The sequence below is a fragment of the Capra hircus genome, chromosome 6, assembly GCF_001704415.2.
Source record: "Capra hircus breed San Clemente chromosome 6, ASM170441v1, whole genome shotgun sequence".
In the NCBI taxonomy this organism is placed as follows: Eukaryota; Metazoa; Chordata; class Mammalia; order Artiodactyla; family Bovidae; genus Capra; species Capra hircus.
In genome coordinates this window covers 97,694,748-97,715,579 of record NC_030813.1, presented here as the reverse complement: position 1 = coordinate 97,715,579, position 20,832 = coordinate 97,694,748, and the positions used below count along the sequence as shown (strand labels likewise).

The following is a 20,832-nucleotide window of genomic DNA, read 5'->3' as shown; positions in this document are numbered from 1 at the left end:
TGCGGGGACAGGGGCGCTGGCAGCAGCCGTCCTGGGAGGCACAGTGTGTTGGCGTAAGTCCTCTTGGAGGACGTTGCCATTAGCCCTACCATGAAAGAAAAGTGAAAGTTGCTCAGCTGTGTCCCACTCTTTGCGACCCCATGGACTTCTCCAGGCCAGAATACTGGAGTGGGTAGCCTTTCCCTTCTCCAGGTCGAACCCAGGCCAGGGATCGAACCCAGGTCTTCCCCATTGCCGGTGGATTCTTTACCAGCTGAGCCACAAGGGAAGCCCGAGCTCTACCACAGAGTTATCATATGGCAGCTTGATACCAGGACTGGGCAGCCTCAGGCACAACTACATGGAGGGAGCACAGCCCCACCCATCAGCAGAAAACTGGATTAACAATTTACTGAGCATGACCCCGTGCACCAGAGCAAGACCCAGGCTCTCCCCAGATGATGAATTCACCAGCTCCTCAGTCTTGGACTTCCCAGCCTTCAGAACTGTGAAAACTAGTTTTGCTGTTTCGAAGCTACCTAGTCTCTGTGACTTTGCTATAGCAGCCTAGAAGGACCAAGACACTCTCCAGCTTAATTCTCCACTGGCTAGAAACTGAGCATTCTCCTTTTCATTTCTTTCTAATCTAGTCCCTGGTGTATTTTCTCTCATTCCTCCCCCACTTTTCCAGTTGTTTCTCTACTACCATTAAGAGATCCCCTTTCTTTTGTCTTCTCATAAGCTTTTTCAGAATCTGTATGAAGTTCATCCTCTAATTACCATTTGTGGCTTTACTAACACTTACAAATTACTCCCATTTCTAAGATTTACTTATAGTAGTAACTCTTCTATATCTTCACATATCTTGCAAAGACCCTGATGCTGGGAAAGACTGAAGGCAAGAGGAGAAGGGACGACAGAGGATGAGATAGTTGGATGGCATTACTGACTCAATGGACACAAGTTTGAGTGTAGTCCAGGAGATGGTGAAGGACAGGGAAGCCTGGCATGCTGCAGTTCAGGGGGTCGCAGAGTCGGACATGACTGAGCGACTGAACAATAATATCTTCACAGTCCTTAGATTTCTTAACTAGCTACTACAACATAGAAACTACTAACATAAAACCTTTTATGTTCCCTGTCCTCTCTTATTTGCAAGCCTATAAAATTATTACTCCAGAATTCATTCATTTTTCTTGATTTATTAGGAGAACAGTTGCCTCCTTCAAGCATTATCTTATATACCTCAAACATAAGATTCTCAAATATCTTAAGAAATCCACTTATTTCTTGAATGTTTACTATCCAAATGAAATAATAACTACTAAGGTTACATATCGGAGAAGGCAATGGCACCCCACTCCAGTACTCTTGCCTGGAAAATCCCATGGACGGAGGAGCCTGGTGGGCTGCAGTCCATGGGGTCGCTAGGAGTTGGACACAACTGAATGACTTCACTTCCACTTTTCACTTTTATGCACTGGAGAAGGAAATGGCAACCCACTCCAGTGTTCTTGCCTGGAGAATCCCAGGGATGGGGGAGGCTGGTGGGCTGCTGTCTATGGGGTCGCACAGAGTCAGACATGACTGAAGCGACTTAGCAGCAGCAGCAGCAGCAAGGTTACATATATATATCTCTCTCAAATAATAGTCAATGATTTTCTACTGGCATTCCATTAAAATGCATACACGCATAAACACCCATATCACAGACACACACTCAAAATGAAAGCAAAAGCTAAACTAAAATTCTTATTTATCCAGTCTCTCTTCAGCTACTTTTCTGCTTCTGGCAGTAAGCAAGCTTCCATAAAACTGAGTGAAGAAGAAAATGCTTTTATTAATCACATGAAACTGACATGACATCCCATTAGGCTGAACCAGGATAAATAAAGCTGTTATAAAATTTACATTTCTTGTATCCATTTCATATTAGATATCAGGGCTCTAGGTCTTTTGGACAAATTTCAGTAAACCATTTATTTTTTAAGAGTAAATAGGAATTAACATCTGTTCTCAAACTGTGCTAAGAAGTAGTTAGCTGGGCATCTCTGAAATCTGTAACAACGGGCAGGATTAGGGCTGTTTGGTTAAACCTTAGGAAGCACATTTCTATTTTAGCTGTTACATTAGTGCATCTTTTCCACTGGTAAGACAACTGCTTGCTATGGGTACCACAGTGATCAGCAAGTTTCTTAAGTAATAAACACTTGGTTAATCAAGACTCACATGCATTTTCTTTCCCAACTCTGCTCTCTTCTGGAGCAGAAACAAATAACAAATAGCTTTGTCATTTGTAAACAGAGAGATTAATAGTTTCAAATTAGGTTGTTGTAATCTTAAACTCACAATTTAAAAGGGGAAGTAGATTATTATTAGGAATGTCTTTGAAATACTTCTAGTTTCAAAATAACAAGGCTTCTGAGAAACCACTCAACCCAATCTATTTTGATCCGTGACTTAATAAACATTAACACATTTGACCTGTTCAGTCATAACTTCTTCTCTCAACTATACGTCGCCCTGCATAAGGGTTAGAGTTGTGGTCCCAAACAATGTCTACATATAGAGCATCTTTAAAATAAGTCTCCTTTTCACTGAACTGAGATTCTTTTTTCCACTATGTGCTTGTGGAAGGAAATTTGAACATGCACACACTTAACAAACCCTCCGTGTGTGTTTATCTGTATTTTTTAAGCAGACGCCTTTCACCATTAGAATGAAACCAGAGGACAGGGACGACGCTGTGCAGACAGTCTGGTCTCCCTCGGGTCCCTCCTCTAGGCTGAGGAGGGCAGGCACAGCTCACTGAAGGAGGTGATGAGGCTGAAGTGGGTCTTCTCGTCATCAGTCAGCCCTGCGTTGCCTGGTCTTACCACCACAGCTACATGCACGTCCGCCTCCTCAGCAGCGCCGGCCTCTGCGAGAAGCAAAATGCGTGTCGGAAACAGCAGGATAGGATGCTTGGGATTTGCTTCAAAGCGATCAGAGGGAGGGGGGAATGCAAGAAACAAGTCTCGGGAATTCCCTAATGGTCCAGGGGTTAAGACTTTGCCTTCCAGTGGAGGGGGTTCGATCCTCGGTCAGGAAGCTAAGATCTCACGTGCCTTGTGGCCAAAAACACCAACACAATAAAACTGAAGCAATATAGTTAAGAAATTCAGCAAAGACTTACTTTAAAAAAAAAAAAGGGTTCGTCTCCAAAAAAAAAAAAATTCTTAAAAAAAGAAAGAAATCTGGTCCAAATTCTGTAATTGTTGAAGCTAAAAAACAGGCACACGGGGACTTCCCTGGCGGTCCAGTGGCCAAGCCTCCGAGCTCCCAGTGCAGGGAGCCAGGGCTCGATCCCTGGCTAGGGAGCTAGATCCCACATGCTGCAACTAAGTCCCAGCACAGCCAAATAACTAAATAATCTTAAAAAAAAAGAAGAATAGGCACATGAGGGTGGAATTATTGTTTTAAATAGCTCTAAATTTTTCCATAAAACATTTTTTTCAAATACATAACTGCACTGACAGACCAGGAGGACGGTGTCTCCTAGACTTCTGAGCTTTATTAAGTGCTTATGAACGCACAAAGACAGAGCCATGTCCTGCCGACAGCTTTCTTCCGTTCCCTCCCATTAGTCCTCCAGAGACCTAAGCTGTTTCCCAGAGAGCAGGCTGTCTGGAATTCCAGTTAAACAGATATGGGACAAATGGAACCCCAGGATCTAATCAGGCTAAAATACCTACTTATACCTGGAGCCCAAAGATGTCCTAACCCCTGGCTAGACTGCCCACCATTTTTGCCTGGCGGATTCCTTCTCTTCGAAATTCAGCTTAAGTATTCTATCTTCTAGAGCCACCACCATCTGTATTAGAGCATCCTAGGTGCTCCTTGTATTTAGTTCCATCAGGACAATATGAGGGACATCTCAAGTGGCGCTAGTGGTAAAGAACCCACCTGCCAATTCAGGAGACATTAGAGACGTGGGTCCGATCCCTGGGTTGGGAAGATACCCTGGAGCAGGAAACGGCAGCTCACTCCACTATTCTTGCCTGGAGAATCCGATGGACAGAGGAGTCTGGAGGGCTACAGTCCGTAGGGTCGCCAAAAGTCGGACATGACTGAAGCGACCACGCGTGCACAGGATAATCTGACCTGACACGTACTACCTGCTGTCTCTCTTCTCAGTGGACTATGAGTGCTTTAAGATCAGTGACAGCATGGATATGCTTAGTCACTCAGTCATATCCGACTCCTTCCAACCCCACAGCCCACCAGGCTCCTTTGTCCATGGGGATTCTCCAGGCAAGAACACTGCAGCGGGTCGCCATGCCCTCTTCCAGGGAATCTTCCCCAACCAGGGACTGAACCCAGGTCTCTCACACTGCAGGCAGATTCTCTACCATCTGACCCACCAAGGACGCCCACAGCATGGATGGACAGAAATAAAAACAGGACTAGTCAGAACTTCCCTGGTGGTCCAGTGGTCAAGATTCTGCCTGTCAATGCAGGGGCCATGGATTTGATCCCTGATCCAGGAAGATTCCACATGGCACAGGGCAGCTAAGCCCGTATGCCACGGCTACTGGGCCTGTACACTCTAGAGCTGGTGCTCTGCAACGAGAAGCTCCTGCAGTGAGAAGCCCGCGCACGTAACTAGAGTAGCCCCCACTCGCCGCCACTAGAGGAAGCCCAAGTCAAGCAACGAAGACCCAAACAAACAAACAAACAAACAGGACTAGTCAAATGAAACCAAGTAAGCTACATATTGTGGGGGCTACTATCTCCAACATGTCTTGGGCTACAATCCCCTCCTCCTTTTGTTTCTATCTGAAAGATAATAGCTAATACTTTACATTAAATTAGCAGCTACTATGTGCCAGGTACTATGCTAAGACCAGAAACAGGAACAAAACGAAGGTCTCGTCTTCATGGAGCTTCCATTCCCGTCTTAATCCTTCCAACAGCCCTTAGGTAATTAGCACTATATGACCATCCCCATTCTACAGATACGAAAACTGAGAGCTAGCCAGAGGCAGAGCTACCATTTGAAATCGTGTGTCAGACTCTTATGGTCTATGCTCTAGAACGCAGGTCAGCAAATGATGGCCTACCGCTTGGTACCGTAAATAGTTTTACTGCAAACAGCCAGGCCCACTCACTTCTGTACTGCCTATGGCTGCTTCTGCACTTCGAAGACCAGAGCTGAGTAGAGGCATGGCCTGCAAAGCCTAAAATATTTACTGTCTGGCCCTTTACAGAACACTACTATCAACTCCTGCTCCAGAGCACTACCGCTCTGAGTGGTCCCCGGACCAGCTGTGTGGCAATCACCTAGAAGCTTGTAAAAATGCAATGACTCAGGTCCTCGATGTGCAGCTACTGAATTAGGACCTGCAATTTAACAAATGACTCCTCTGCACAGAGTGTGAGGAAATTTCAAGGAAGGAAAACTGGCAAGAGCGGCGGCACTGCACGCGGACGTAAAATCCACATGCAAAAGGGAGGAGTAGAGACGGGACTCAGGCCTGCGGCCAGAGACAGGCAGACAGGGCAAGAATCCGAAACACGCTCTCTGGAATTCAGATCTGCTGTAATAAGAATCCCCAGTAGTTTCTCAACCGGTGGGAAACAGAGCAACAGAGTGCATTAATTAAACAGTGACAGGCTTCCCTCATGGCTCAGATGGTGAAAAATCTGCCTGCAATGCAAGAGATCTGGGCTTGATCCGTGGATCGGGAAAATCCTCTAGAGAAGGGAATGGCAAGCCACTCCAATATACTTGCCTGAAGAATCCCCATGGATAGAGAGGAGCCCAGCAGGCTACAGTCAGTCCACGGGGTCGCAAAGAGTTGGACATGACTGAGCGACTCGCAAACTTTCACTCTAAGCACTAAGAGTAAATGGGGCAGAGCTGTCTCTTCTATGTTCCCACCTTCTGTGAAAGGACGGTCACCTCCCAGAGAAACAGTGCTCCACACTCCCCTCCTCAGATGCATTCACTCAGCAGCAGAGGCGCTGCCTTCCATGCACCCCGAGTTTCCAAGCACAGTTCCCAAGCACCCCTGCCTCAAGCACAGTCCTCTTGACCAGCAACCCAGATTCTCAACCAAGCTGGGTCGTCACTGTCCACGTGGGACTTGACACAGGTCAATGACCGTTTACATTACATCTCTTACCAAGATCACCACCGGGCAAGTCTTGTCTGTAAGCATCTACTTGCACTGCTTCCTTTAGAGACCTGTCTCATTTCTCATGGCTCCCCATGGAAACCTTCTTTATGAAGGCAAAGTGTTTCCAGTGCCAGGCTCAGCTTCCAGCCTGGAGTGTGCAATGCAAGAAGTCAGATTACTCACCTCGGGAAACATCCGTCAGAAACAAGATGTTGTTGGTTGAACAGCCAATGCTGCTGGCAATCTTTCGGTAACTCTCACTCTCCACTTTGTGTCCAATCTTGGTATCAAAGTGACCGTCCACAAGCTGAACACACAGGAGGAGAAACAAAGATGCTATGAGCACATGTGCAACCCAGCCTCTCTGGTTCTCATCCCTTTTCTTTGAAATACTCAACAATCATAGTCACTTCATCCACTCAAGAAATATTCCCTGTAGGTCTACTTCCTAGAGAACTTTGTGGAGGCTATGAAAAATAAAGCAAGGTTTTATAGAAATAAACATCTGGAAGAAGAAAACTACTGATTCAATGTATGTAAGATCATTCTGTAATCTTTTCAGCTTTCTTTCATTTTCAATTTTATATCCAAAGTCTTCTACATATATACATCCTGCTGCTGCTGCTGCTAAGTCACTTCAGTCGTGTCCGACTCTGTGCGACCCCAGAGACGGCAGCCCACCAGGCTCCCCCGTCCCTGGGATTCTCCAGGCAAGAACACTGGAGTGGGTTGCCATTTCCTTCTCCAACGCATGAAAGTGAGAAGTGAAAGTGAAGTCATTCAGTTATGTCCGACCCTCAGCGACCCCATGGACTGCAGCCTTCCAGGCTCCTCCGTCCATGGGATTTTCCAGGCAGCAGTACTGGAGTGGGGTGCTATTGCCTTCTCCGATATATGCCCTACTTTCTACCATTATAATACTATATGCACTCAAACAACTTATGGACTGGGTTTCACCTCTGATGAAAAGGTTCTCCACATTGTCCTTTTGATGCCAGAATGAACGGATTTCTCTAACCTGCCATAATTATTAGTAAGCTGTTATCTTACTTCCAAGAAACTTTGATTTTCTAAATAAGACATTTTGAAATTATATCCAACCCAGTATTTTATCTAGCATTTTTGAGCAGTAATAGTGGCAGGCTTCCCAGGTAGCTCACTGGCAAGGAATCCACCTGCCAATGAAGGAACTGCAGGTTCGGTCCCTGGGTCAGAAAGATCCCCTGGAGGAGGAAATGGCAACCTGCTCCAGTATTCTTGCCTGGGAAATCCCATGGACAGAAAAGCCTGGTGGGCTACAGCCCATGGGGTCACAAAGAGCTGGATACGACTGAGCACACACACATTATATAATGTGATCTCTTGAATATTTTCAGAACTTTACACAAACTAAAGATAAGCCTAACTAAAAACCCTCAAACTAAAAACAATCACTCAGAGAAATTAAGGTGTATTAATATTATGATTTTTCAAGTTAAGAATGGTTTTGTAAATTTTCTTTCTCAAGTCTGTCTCACAATGAGCAAGTGGAGAATATTCATTACTGAACCTAGTAGGTAATTCTTATGTCCTGTCTCCTATGACCTGATTGTTTTATCAGAGATAGCAGAAAAGAAGCTTAAATTTGTATTCAGAGGAGACTAGTTACCAAACAATGAAAGGGTTTTATCAATGAAAGCATTTAATATTTGATTTAGAACTAAGATGAAAAGAAGGAAGGTAAAATGAGACTGTGACAATCTCCAAAGCCAAATCTTTCTCTGCATATGGTAAAGGGTCAATAAATATTTATTAAAAAAAAATAGCTAGCTGAGTAAATCATTGGGTAACATTAAGTTTGGCCTGTATTCAGTTACTCAGCATTTCTTTCCCTTTCCTAATGACCATCCTGTCCACCAGGGGGCGCAGAGACAGTGGGAAAGAAAAGGTAGCCAGGCCTTTCTCAGGTACAAGAAGCGTTCACAGGTGGCCTTAAGTTATTTTGTGCAATAACATGGCCAGTTCTCTTCGAGAAGAATGAGGATTCTGTTAAAATAAAATCTGTCTCCAAAGTACTGGAAACAAATGAAACCACCGTGTCCTCTCAGGCACTCAAGAAGTCTGTGTGCCCTTTTCTGAGACCCAGGGTCAGAAGATCCCCTGGAGAAGGAAATGGCAACCCACTCCAGTATTTCTTTCCTGGAAATCCCACGGACAGAGGAGTCTGGCGGGTTACCCCACATAGGGTCGCCAGAGCTGGACATGACTTAACGACTACACCACCACCACAAAGGAGATCCAACCAGTCCATTCTGAAGGAGATCAGCCCTGGAATTTCTTTGGAAGGAATGACACTGAAGCTGAAACTCCAGTACTTTGGCCACCTCATGCGAAGAGTTGACTCATTGGAAAAGACTCTGATGCTGGGAGGGATTGGGGGCAGGAGGAGAAGGGGACGACAGAGGATGAGATGGCTGGATGGCATCGATGACTCGATGGACATGAGTCTGAGTGAACTCTGGGAGCTGGTGATGGACAGGGAGGCCTGGCGTGCTGCGATTCATGGGGTCGCAAAGAATCGGACACGACTGAGCGACTAAACTGAACTGAATTGATCATACATCTTACCTGACACCTTCAACAACCAAAAGCCATCGGTTTCCCTTCCTCTGGGCTGACAATTTTCTAATAATGACAAGATAGCTGGTTTATAAGCTAACTCAGGGGTCTTATCTAGCTGCAATAAATAAATGTGTATGTGGATGGATATATAGCTAGATAGGTCGATCTATATACATATGTGGATACATATAGCTAGTTTTAATACTAGTCACCAGAATCACGTGGGGTGGATATTTTTAAATGCACACGCATGACCCTCACCCCAGACCTTCTGAGTGAAGATGTGCCACGAAGTGGAGCCCAGGGATCTACATCCTTAACAAACTTCCCAGGTTCCTTACAGGCAGCTAAGTGTTAAGAACTTCTTACAAAGTGGTACAAAGCCTGGGACCATGGCTACAGTTCACCCTTCCATAATGTATTCCCCATTTTTTCCACTTTTTCCAACTTGTACCGCATATGTAAAGGCAATTACCTAATGCTGACTTAGTTTCTAACTGTAGCACTCAGAGCCACTCTTTTTATGCTTTGATGGTGTCCAAAAAACAAAGTAATCGGGCCACCTACCTCAAGAATGTCCCCCTCTGTAGAATGCCCAAATAATAGTTTCTGCGCCTCCACACTCCCTGAAGAATAGACATATACCTTCATTCCAGCCTCTCGCCACTTCCTGACAGCCGGAACCACGTCTTCAAAGAACCTAGAGGGAAGAACACGGAGGCAAAGTGCAGCAAGAGGTTATTCCAGCCGGATGAAAACCAGTCACACAGCTGCCACGAGTTTCTCTATTTGTGTACAAATGGACACCAGGGAAAGCACTCCACGAGGCTGTGAGCTCCTGCAGATGTCATGAGCGTGTCCCCAGAGTGCCACAGTCACAGATTAGAAGCAGTTTCAGTGGAAAGGGGAAGAGTTTTTGACACACAGTCACCCTAATGACAGTAAAAAGTGATTATGGACAGAGAGATAAAATAAGAAAGCAAGTGTTTGAAGCCCTAAGGAATTCAAAAAAACAAAAAAGTAATATTGTACTGCTGTGTAATCTTTGATTAGCTCATGACTAGAAAAGGTTATGTCCAGTGTGCCTTAAGAAAGCACAGAAATACTTTTAGAAAGATCTGTAGTCTAACAACTAAAAAAAAAAAAAAAAATTGGAGGACTCAAAGCTATTTGTCTTCGATTAGCTAGAAAACAGAACTACATTTCTTGAGAACTAAGAAAACTTCAAGTTTTACTCTACAGGAAAAAATTATGGAACAAATCAGTTAAGAGACATGTACCGCCTCACATTTGCTAATCAGCAAAGCGTTGTGTCTGGTTTTCTGGGTCCTGACACTAACTTGTTCACCAATTCTCTGTTCTGTTCAGGGAGGGAACATCAGAGGAAATGGGTGGAGAGAGAAGCACAAGAAACTTGGGAGGTGTAACCAGTCTGTTATAAAGGATCACCAGGAAAATGTCAGAGAAGTCGTCTGCTGGATGAAACACAACTCAATGTATTACACAAGCTGACGGAAAGGGATCAACGATTTAGTTCAAAACCAGTTCCCATAATTGTGAGTTGCTTCGTATGTTACTTTTCACTCAGAGGCAGGACTATTCTATGTTGAATCTACAGACTGATATTGCTCCAAAGCAGGGCTTAGAAGTCTAAGCTGATGTATTTCAAGCTCTTGGTTCTATAATTAAGGAACTAACTCTGCGAGAAGGCAGGGCTGACTCCTGCGACATGGTCTCCTGGCTCCACTTCTCTGGGTGTTTTACAATGTGAACTGACTGATGTTGACATCCACATCACTGGCCTATCCTGAAATTCTCAAGCATCCTTAAAAGGTGGAAGCCACCTTGTAAAGCACCTAAAGGAATGGCATCTCAATCGACAGAAAAAAGAAATATAAGCAGCTAGTAACCGTCTTGGATCGTAGGCTTTACATCAGGCAATGCCCTAAAATCCTAATAGATGTGACTTACTAAGACTCTCTTAGCAGTTCAGGACTCACAAGGCTCCTCCGGCAGGAGTGCTCTGACCCCAGGGTCTGTGGAAAAGTGGCACTGCCGACTGAGGAACCTCGCGGTGGCAGGTGCATCATTTCACAGCATCTCGCTTCTCCAACAGAGCAGAAGCAGGTCATCCTCACAGTCCCGGGAAGCACCCAACAGCGCTGTCACTCATACCTCAGAGATCGGGTATGACTGAGCTCAAGGGAGTTGCCATTTTCTAAGCCTGGGGTTAAAAGTTTCCAACCAGCACACCAAGCCAGATATAGGCCCAGGCAATTTAGCTGGGTGAACTAAATTTATCCCAGCTTTGGGGAAAAAAAAAAAAAAAACCACACTCACTGGTTGGAGTAAAAAGAATGCTGATTTTTTAGCTACTTTACAAGTCACGCAACTTGCACTGAGAGAGAGAACTAGTGGAAAGTGCATTCGCTTTAGGGGGTGGAGGGAGTGTTGAGAGTCTCTTGAGGAGCTACGCACTCTGCCTTCATATGCCCAGCCTTGAACGCCGCCCTCCACATGTGGCCCTGCAGCTGCTTCAGCGCCGTGGTCTTCCGGTCCAGGGACATCTGCCAGTACACGTTATCCACCACGGCCTGGATCATCCACCGCGGGTCGTCCACACCGCTACCAGAGGCTGCTGGGATCGGGACAGCCCCATCCAGGTGGGAGTCCTCTTCAGCCTTTAAAAGTCATCAACAACAACAACAAAAAAGTCATCAACAACATGAAATCTGTGACGAGATCCCTTACACAATACCTGAAAACTAGCAGACCAACTTTCCCCAGCTACCATGAGCTCCGAGTACCATCACAAATTAAAGAATCCTAGGCTTTGGGACTGAAATGAATGATTCCTAAAAAACAGTGGATTATAATTAATAAGTTTACAACAGCTTTCCTGTATCACTAAAGCTGAAACTTAAACTGAGAGGCATGTTGCATGTGAGAACAAAGAGCACAAAATGATAAAATGTTATAAGAAGACCTGGTTTGTTGATTCACTTACTAGGATCAAACCTACTAGGATCAAACCAGGGCTTCAGTTAAATCTGATCATTTTCTCTGCACTATAACTAACTACGGAAGAAATCAAGAAAATCTTAAGTTTATGCCTAGAATTCAATGAAAAGAAACTAGTGACGCGATGCCTAGGGTTGGTTTACATACAATCTCCTGCAATCAGCCCACATCTTGCAAACCCTAATAGCTACTGAGCCTGTGACAATGTGTATGCCCAACCCCTAAAGACGCAATGATTCATGTACTACAAGGAATACATGTTTCCACAAGAAGCGCTGAGACACCAAAAAAGGTGAAGAGGGGAATGTTTCAGACTAACCCTGAGTTATGTGGAAAATTTAACAAACCCAAACGCCCCATGCCCCAAAGTCTGTGATTCTCTTCAATCCAAACTCCTAACATGAAAGAACTTACACAGCCTCCCACATTGTCCCATGTAGAAAATTAAGTCCAAAAAGAATTGCCAGAGAGTTTGCTCTGCAGAGTATGTAAGACCTTTGCCGGTGAAGCAGTTTTAACAAGAAAAACAACAGAAGAAGAGTTCCACAGAGCACAGTGGTAGGAGTCAGAGCAGAACAGAGCATGTGAACGGAAGGCAGGTATAGAGACTGGGTGGACGGGCACCCCCGGTGGCTCAGTGGTAAAGAATCCGCCTGCCAATGCAGGAGGCACGGGTTTGATCCCTGGTCCAGGAGCCCACATGCCAGGGAGTAACTAAGCCTGTAAGCCACAACTATCAAGCCTGCGCTCCAGAGCCCAGGAGGTGCGCCGACTGAAGCCCACGCACCGTAAAGCCCCTGCTCTGCAACAAGAGAAGTTGCCACTGCAGTGAGCAGCTCTCGCACCACAGCTAGAGAGTAGCCCCTGCTCACTGCAACTAGAGAAAAGCCTGCACAGCAGTGAAGACCCAGTGCAGCCAAAAAATAAAATAATTAATAGATTTTAAAATGTTTAATTAAAAAATATGACGACTGGGCTGAGAGTGAGCTGGGGTGAGAGGTGTGGGCCCAGGAGTTCTGTGGCCGGGCAGCAGGGCGCTATGCCGTGGGGAGGAGGCAGTGGAGAACGAGGTGATGAAGTGTGGTCACAAGGAGACATTCGGGGAAAATGTGCTGAAATGGCACAAGACCCTACGGCATGCCACCCAGAAATGACTTAGTTTTACAAACACGTGATATGTGTATGCAACTCAAACAGCTCCAGAAAGAGGCGACTGTGGAGACAGTGGACTGCCATGATCTGGCCGTTGAATCATGTGGATTCCTAAGCAGACAAGTCACGGCAACTTCCATGCTCTGTGAATCTAGAGCGCTTATTTTAAAATAAGCCCAGAGCATATTCTAAGCCTTCAGGCATCCGCGGCTCTAACACTCTTGGGAATGTAGAAGCAAGGGAACAGAAACGTCCCAACCTGTTTCCTCAAAAGATTGACATCCTGTTGGCACTCCTCTTCTTCCCAATGTGTCTGCAGATACTCTTTAACATTTTCTTTCACGTAAGGAAATAAAATGTCCTAGATAAAAGTGCAAAAGAAAAAAACAAGCATTAGCTTTTAGTTGTTTGCATAAGATCAAGTTCTTCAACCATCTCACCTCACCTAAGTCTAGCAAATAAGACACTGAAAGTTTCATTGAAAATATGAAAATTGCTGCTCTGGACAGAAGGGTTAGAGAAACAGATGAACTAGATCAAGAGTCAGCACCTGCAGCCCATGTGCCAAATTCAATCTCCTCTCGTTTTTGTAAACGAAGTTGTATTGGAATATGGCCACACTCACTAGTTTACTGGGTGTCTGTGGCCACTCTGGGGTCACAATGCGAAGGCGAATACTTGTAACCAAGACCATATGGCCTTCAAATCTCAACATTTAGTATTTAGTCCTTTACGGAAAAAGTCAGCTGACTCCTAAACCAGATGGCTAGACCACACGTCCTTGAGGGCAGGGATCAAGACTATCCAGCTTACACTGCAGTGCCTGGGACCTGGACAAAACAAATATCTGCTGACAGAAAGATGTCCACGTATAACAAACCCTTTAAAAATACCGGATCACTGTAATTCCTGTTTGGAAATCAGAATACCTACAGAATAGCCTATGTATGTTTTTTTTTTTTCAATTGGGGTATACTTGCTTTACAATGTTATGTTAGTGTCTTCTGCACAACAAAGTGAATCAGTCATATGCGTATGCATACATATATCCCCTCCCTCTTGGACTTTCTTTCCACTCCTCCACACCATCCACCCTATACATTCTGAGGTGGAAAACAATCGAGAAATAAAGAACCTGTAAGTAACCCATGCACTGGGAACATGATTTCTCTTAGGTCAAAATTTTTATATTTACTTGTAATTGTAGCATGTGTGTCTTTTCAAAGCCAATGTGACACATTCGATAAAAATTAAGTGTCAACCATATGCTAAGTGGGGCTTCCCAAGTGGCGCTAGTGGTGAAGAACCTGCCTGTCAATGCAGGAGACATGAGTTCAATCCCTGGGTAGGGAAGATCTCCTGGAGGACGGCATGGCAACCCACTCCAGTATTCTTGCCTAGAGAACCCCATGGACAGAGGAGCCTGGCAGGCTACAGTCCATAGGGTCACACAGAGTCGGACACAACTGAAGCAACTTAGCATACACGCATATGCTAAGACAGGCTAGTGGGCCATGGAGAAGGGGACTGAAAAGATAAACAAGTCACAATTAGTTTCTCAAAAATCTAGCTGGGGTGGGGGCGCAGGGCGGGGTGGGGTGGGGCGTGGATAAAATGATGCAGTCGCTCTATAAAGGAGTCTGGCAATTTCTTTAAAAGTTCAACAGCTTATGATATGACCCAATGATTCCATTCAATGTTCCATCCCAAGAGAAATGAAAACTGTTCACAAGACTTGGATGTGAATGTGTCATGAAAAAGTGGAAGTGTTAGTCACTCAGGCGTGTCCGACTGTTTGTGACCCCATGGACTGCAGCCACCAGGCTCCTCTGTCCATGGCATTCTCCAGGCAAGAATACTGGAGTGGGTAGCCATTCCCTTCTGCAGGGAATCTTCCCGACTCAGGGATGAAACCTGGGTCTCCTGCATTGCAGGAAGATTCTTTAGTATTCAAGTCACCAGGAAATGAGTCGTACTAGTGAAAAAGTGGAAACAATCCAAATGGCCATCAATCAACTGGCAAATGGGTAAACAGAAAATTCATAAAACAGAATACTGATGCATGCTACTGCATGGATGAACCTCAGAAACTTCATGCTAAGTAAGAGAAACATGACACATAACCATATTCGGTATGAGTCCATTTATAATTAAATGACAAAAAAGGGAAATATCTAAAACAGATACTAAATTGGCGGTTACACTGGAGTGAGGAGTATGCAAATGGCCACAGATGGGGTCATGAACCTTCCTCAGCTACACTGTGATACATTACCTCCAGGTGTAATAACCCTCTTTTCTCATCTGAGAATTAACACAGGTCTGTTCACAGAAATTTTGGAAAATACAGAAACAAAATAAAAATAATGATAATCTCATGATCATCTTTCTTTAGAGAATTTTTTTAATAAATAAAGAGACTTCTCTGGTGGTCTAGTGGCTAAAACACCATGCTCTCGATGCACGGGGCCCGGTTTTGATTCCAGGTCAGGGAACTAGAGTCCACATGGAGCAACCAAGACCCAGTGCAGCCAAGTAAATAAATAGATTAAAAAAAGATGTATACTACTTTTAAAAAATTAGTGAGGGGGGTGGGGGAAGTATAATGCGGTGCAATGGGTGAGACAGAGCATGAACAGAATGCTTGGCAGACCCAGGGCGTGATGGCCCTGCAACAGTTTTAGCAAGGATCAGCCTGGAAAAAAAAGGAAATGAACAGATGCCGTGAATGCAGACACCAGGTAGACAATTCAGACAAGGCCTTACATTTCAAGGGAAAGTCTATAATCAAGCTGAACCCAAGAAGTCTGCTTATTTAAACTGATTTACTCATTTATTTATTCAAACATGGCCTGAATGCCCAGCACAGGGGCAGGCCCTTGCATAAGGGCTGAGGATATAATTGTGAGCCAAACCCACACAGGATCCCGAATCTCAAGGAGCCAAGTAGCAGAAACAGAACATTAAAGATGGAATTTTAATAAACAGTACAAACGAGAGGGGTAATATTAAGGCATAAAACAGGAAAGTCTGACCTGTGAGGGAGGTCAGGGAAGGCTTTGCTGGGGAAGTGACCCCAGAACTGAGATCTAAAGCATCGATCCTCAAAGCGAGATTCAGTCCTGGGGGTCTGGGAACCCTTTTAGGGGGCTCCACAAGGTCAAACTATTCTCATAAAAACACTAAGATCATTTGCCTTTTCCACTTTACCAATGAGTGATGCTACAAGAGACCCAATGTAGACAAGAATCCAGCCATCTTCCTAGCCAGTTTATAAAATGCAAAACACTGTCTAAAACAGTCTTCTAGCCACATTTTCCAAAAGAATAGGAATATTTTTCATAAAAATGTATTATTTATTGGGGCTTCCCAGGTGGCACTAGTGGTAAAGAATCCACCTGCCAATGCAGGAGGTGTAAGAGATGTGGGATCGATCCCTGGGTTGGGAAGATCCCCTGGAGGAGGGCGTGGCGACCCACTCTGGTACTCTTGCCTGGACAAGTCCATGGACACAGGAGCCTGGCAGGCTACGGTCCACAGTGTCACACAGAGTCGGACACAACAGTGCACACACACATATATTATTTACTAATGTTAACAAAGTAAAGGGGCTTATCGTTTAAAATGAATCAGTATTTTTAAGTTTCTGTTTCAACTGCTAATATGGTAAATGTTGATCAGTATAACCCACATAAAAGCTCTTTGGGGCCTCAGTAATTAAAAAAAAAAATTTACTATTTTTATTTGGCTGCGTTGGGTCTCAGCTGTGGGTCTTAGGCTTTCCCTGAGCCATACGGGATCACAGTTCCCCAATCAGGGCTTGAACTCACGTCCCCTGCACTGGAAGGTGGACTCCTAACCACTGGACCACCAGGGAAGTTGGGTCCTCAGTAAATGTTAAGTATACAAAGAACTCTTGAGAATAAGAAGTCTGAGAACCACCAAAAGAAGATAGGCTTAATTCGGAGAAGACAAGAGGAGGATTCCACACAGAGACAATGGTGTGGGTAGGAAAAGGCTCCGGTAGGGTCACCTGATAGAAGCCAGGGGTTTTCAAATGTTTCTGCATCACCTGGGAATGTGCAGAAGCCCTGAAGAAAAGCAATCCTCGTCCCTGCAAAGCAGACTCACTTACCGTAAAATAAGAATGGGCTCCAATTCATGAAGCGCCAGCACGTGCTATGACAGGGTCATTGTGCCCGACAGATGCCTGGCTTCTGCAGATTAGTGCTAGCTAGTACCAGCCCGCCACCCAGTGCGGTGCTGAAAACCACTATCTGTGTCCCCTCCCTCCCTTCCCACTTCCTCCTTATTACTTCTGGATTGTGAGATTTTAACTAGTAATACTACTACAAGAGTGAACAAGGGCAAAAAGAGAAGAAAGATGCTGGTTGAAGGGGAGGGGGTGGAGGATGGGCAACAAAGATGGAGAGAATTAAGAGATACAAACTTCCAGTTATAAAATAAATGAGGAAGTACTGAACAGCATAGGAAATAGTCAATATTAATGTGATGACTCTGTATGGTGACAGATGGAAACTAATCATGGTGATCATTTTGTAATGTACAGAAATATTACTATGTTGTACACCTGAAACTGATTTAATATTGTAAGTTTGTGATTCTTCAATTGAAAAACAAAAAAAGGAAGCTAGCAGACTTTTCATTTCCTGCTAACAAGGGATGATATGATTAGGACATAGTTAACAGATTATTATGAACAAAACCATGTGGGTTTGTTTTTTTTTTTTTTTGGTGGGTATAGAATTTTTCTGACTGGAACAAAAGCTTGGCTCCATAACCAGATTTTTGTTTTTAATTTCAGAAGACTCAATTCTAAGTTCAACTTAAATTGCACTCCCAAATGAAAATATACAACACAAGAAAATTATTACGGGTTTTTTTCTTTTTTAAAATGGTAGGACTCTTCATACTATGTTATTCAAATTTCACCTGCCCCAGTAAAAACAAAGAAGTCATTCAGTTTCGTTTGTTCTCATGTGGCATTCCGATAGCACTCAGCAGATTCTGAAGCATACAAACAGTGTGATCAGGCAAAATTTTCAGCATATTTGACATAAAAGCTTTGTTTAAGCTCAATAAAAACTCATTCTTGATCTTAAAGAAGGAAAATAAGCTAAGATTAATAGCTTTTTTTTTCTGCAAGAGATGTACTGATATATTTCTTAAAAAAAAACCCCAAAAACCTTTTACTGACGTATAGGTGATTTACAGTGCTGTGTTGGGGGTTTTTGGCCACACCCTGTGGCGTGTGGGATCTTGGTTCCCCATCCAGGGCCCAAACCTGCACCCCCTGCACTGGAAAGCTGAGTCCTAACCACTAGACTGCCAGGGGAAGTGTTAGCCACTCAGGCATGTCCAACTCTGCGACCCCACGGACTGCAGCCCACCAGGCTCCTCTGTCCATGGAATTCTCCAGGCAAGAACACTGGAGTGGGTAGCCATCTCCTTCTCCAGGGGATCTTCCCGACCCAGGGACTGAACTCGTGTTTCCTGCATTGGCAGGCAATCTTTACCCTTTCCCATATATTTCTGATTTTCTTTAGGATGTTCCTCCTCATGCCTTCCTTTCTCTGGCTTAGCATCTCTCCTGCACGCATGCACCATGGCAGGACTGTAAACCAGCCCTTACTTGAGAGAGTGCCATCTGAGAAGATGTGGCAGAAGGAAGGTGCACACACAGAGCTCTTCCTCTCCTAGGCAGACACACATGTGCAGAGAGGAAAGCAAAAAAAGTGCTTACAGTCACACTGGGGAGGCTGCAAATTAATGGAAACGTCCTAAACCATCATCAGCTAGAGAATATAAGCGCATATTCACACTCTATAACATTACTTAGCAGTTAACAATGAATGTACTAAAATTTTGTATTTATCAATATGAACAGAAACTCTAACATATGAATAAAACCAATACAAAGTGGGATGTACCAAGGGCTTCAGGTATAGCTGTAATGATTTCTTTCTTTAAGATCTGAAATAAACATCATATGAAAGTTTAGTTAGCTTTGTAGTGGGTGCACAGTTATTGCACTAGTCTTTATCCTTGCTTATTTTAAATGTGTTACAATTAAAAAAACAAACCAACTCTGATCCCTCATGCTACTCCTTTCTCATCTGGTCCTTCTCCAGCATCCTGCCTCCATTGTTCCCCAACTTCTAAGCAACTGAAAATACTCCCCAGGGAAAAGTTTTGGTCAGATTCAGGACCACTCAAGAGTTGGAAGTCCTCAAAGGCTTTTTAAACACATACAGTGCTATACTCCTTGGGCTCCACACAATCGAATTGCCTATATCCAGCTTTATTGGTACCAAGAACAATTCATCAAGAGCCTGTTAATCCTGAGAGCAGGTACAGACTCCGGGCAGTATGCCAAACCAGGGTTCTACCTCTTTCTTTCACTAACCGTGTTTGAGTAACTTATCCTCTTTGAGCCTACTTTCTCATTCGCTAAATGGCGATGATAATACCAAGCAGAGTCACTGTGGTCACTAGAGGTAATTAGATAGATGAAAACACCCAGTTCCTTACCACTAATTATATACTCCAGCACAAACATTTTAACTCAGCAAGATCACCTTTACCCTAATTTAGTGACAAATGATAGCAGAGAAGTCCCCAGAGAACAAATCACAAAGATAACCAATTCATTCCTTCAACATCTACTGAGGACTTACTGAGTGCCACACGTTTCTAATTATTTTTATTTACTTTTTGGCTGCTCGGCATGTGGGGTCTTAGTTCCCAGACCACGGATCAAACCCAGACCCTCTGCAGTGGAAGCACAGAGTCCCAACCACTGAACCATCAGGGAAGTGCCACCAGACATTTCTGATAACGGAGTGATAGACCACAGACCTTTTCCTCGGAGAAGTCACAGAAATAAAAGGTCCAGATTTCAAGCGATCCTGTTTAGGAGAAGCTTCAGAAATTAGAATCAACTTTAGAACTTCTGAGAATCCAATTTGCCTCTTTCCTCTATAAGTAAAACTCCCCTCTGCACAGACTTAGCACACAAAGGTAGACAATGAAGTTAGAACTCAGGGTAACTGGAATTGGGAGGTTAGCAGGCTGAACAGTCTATTTTAGTGTGAGTGTTACTGTACAACATAAAAGTACATGGGGCAAATAACTAAACTGTGAAGATTTTATCCTTTCTTTCAACATCCTTCAGTTCAGTTCAGTTCAGTTCAGTTGCTCAGTCGTGTCCAACTCTTTACGACCCCATGAATCGCAGCACACCAGGCCTCCCTGTCCATCACCAGCTCCCGGAGTTCACTCAGACTCACGTCCATCGAGTCAGTGATGTCATCCAGCCATCTCACCCTCGGTCGTCCCCTTCTCCTCCTGCCCCCAATCCCTCCCAGCATCAGAGTCTTTTCCAATGAGTCAACTCTTCGCATGAGGTGGCCAAAGTACTGGAGTTTCAGCTTCAGCATCATTCCCTCCAAAGAAATCCCAGGGCTGATCTCCTTCAGAATGGATTGGTTGGATCTCCTTGCAGTTAGGCCTCCCTGTCCCTCACCATCTTCTGAAGTTTGCCCAAGTTCATGTCCATTGCATTGGTGATGCCAACCAGCAACCTCATCCTCTGATGCTCTCTTCTCCTTCTGCCCTCAATCCTTCCCAGCATCAGGGACTTTTCCAAAGAGTTGACTGTTTGTATCAGATGGCCAAGATACTAGAGCTTCAGCTTCAGAATCAGTCCTTCCAACAAGTATTCAGGGTTGATTTCCCTTGGCTGGTTTGATCTCCTTGAGGTCCAAGAGACTTGCAGGAGTCTTCTCCAGCACCACATTTTGAAGGCCTCAATTCTGTGGCATTCTGCCTCTTTTAGGGTCCAGGTCTCAGAACCATACATGACCAGTGGGAAGACATTGCCTTGACTATACGGACC

General features: G+C 44.4%; 1 protein-coding gene across 1 annotated transcript in view; it reads right to left on the bottom strand.

Annotated features, from left to right (window-relative positions):
• The window catches only part of ENOPH1 (enolase-phosphatase 1), a 36,607-nt gene continuing 17,570 nt past the window's right edge, over positions 1,796–20,832 (bottom strand). The window contains exons 2-6 of the mRNA XM_005681827.3: positions 13,174–13,275; positions 11,220–11,422; positions 9,309–9,441; positions 6,324–6,447; positions 1,796–2,899 (exon numbers count right to left, since the gene is read on the bottom strand). Of these exons, the coding sequence (XP_005681884.1) occupies positions 2,760–2,899; positions 6,324–6,447; positions 9,309–9,441; positions 11,220–11,422; positions 13,174–13,275 (702 nt within the window). The 3' untranslated portion in view covers positions 1,796–2,759. The remainder of the gene's footprint in view (positions 2,900–6,323; positions 6,448–9,308; positions 9,442–11,219; positions 11,423–13,173; positions 13,276–20,832) is intronic.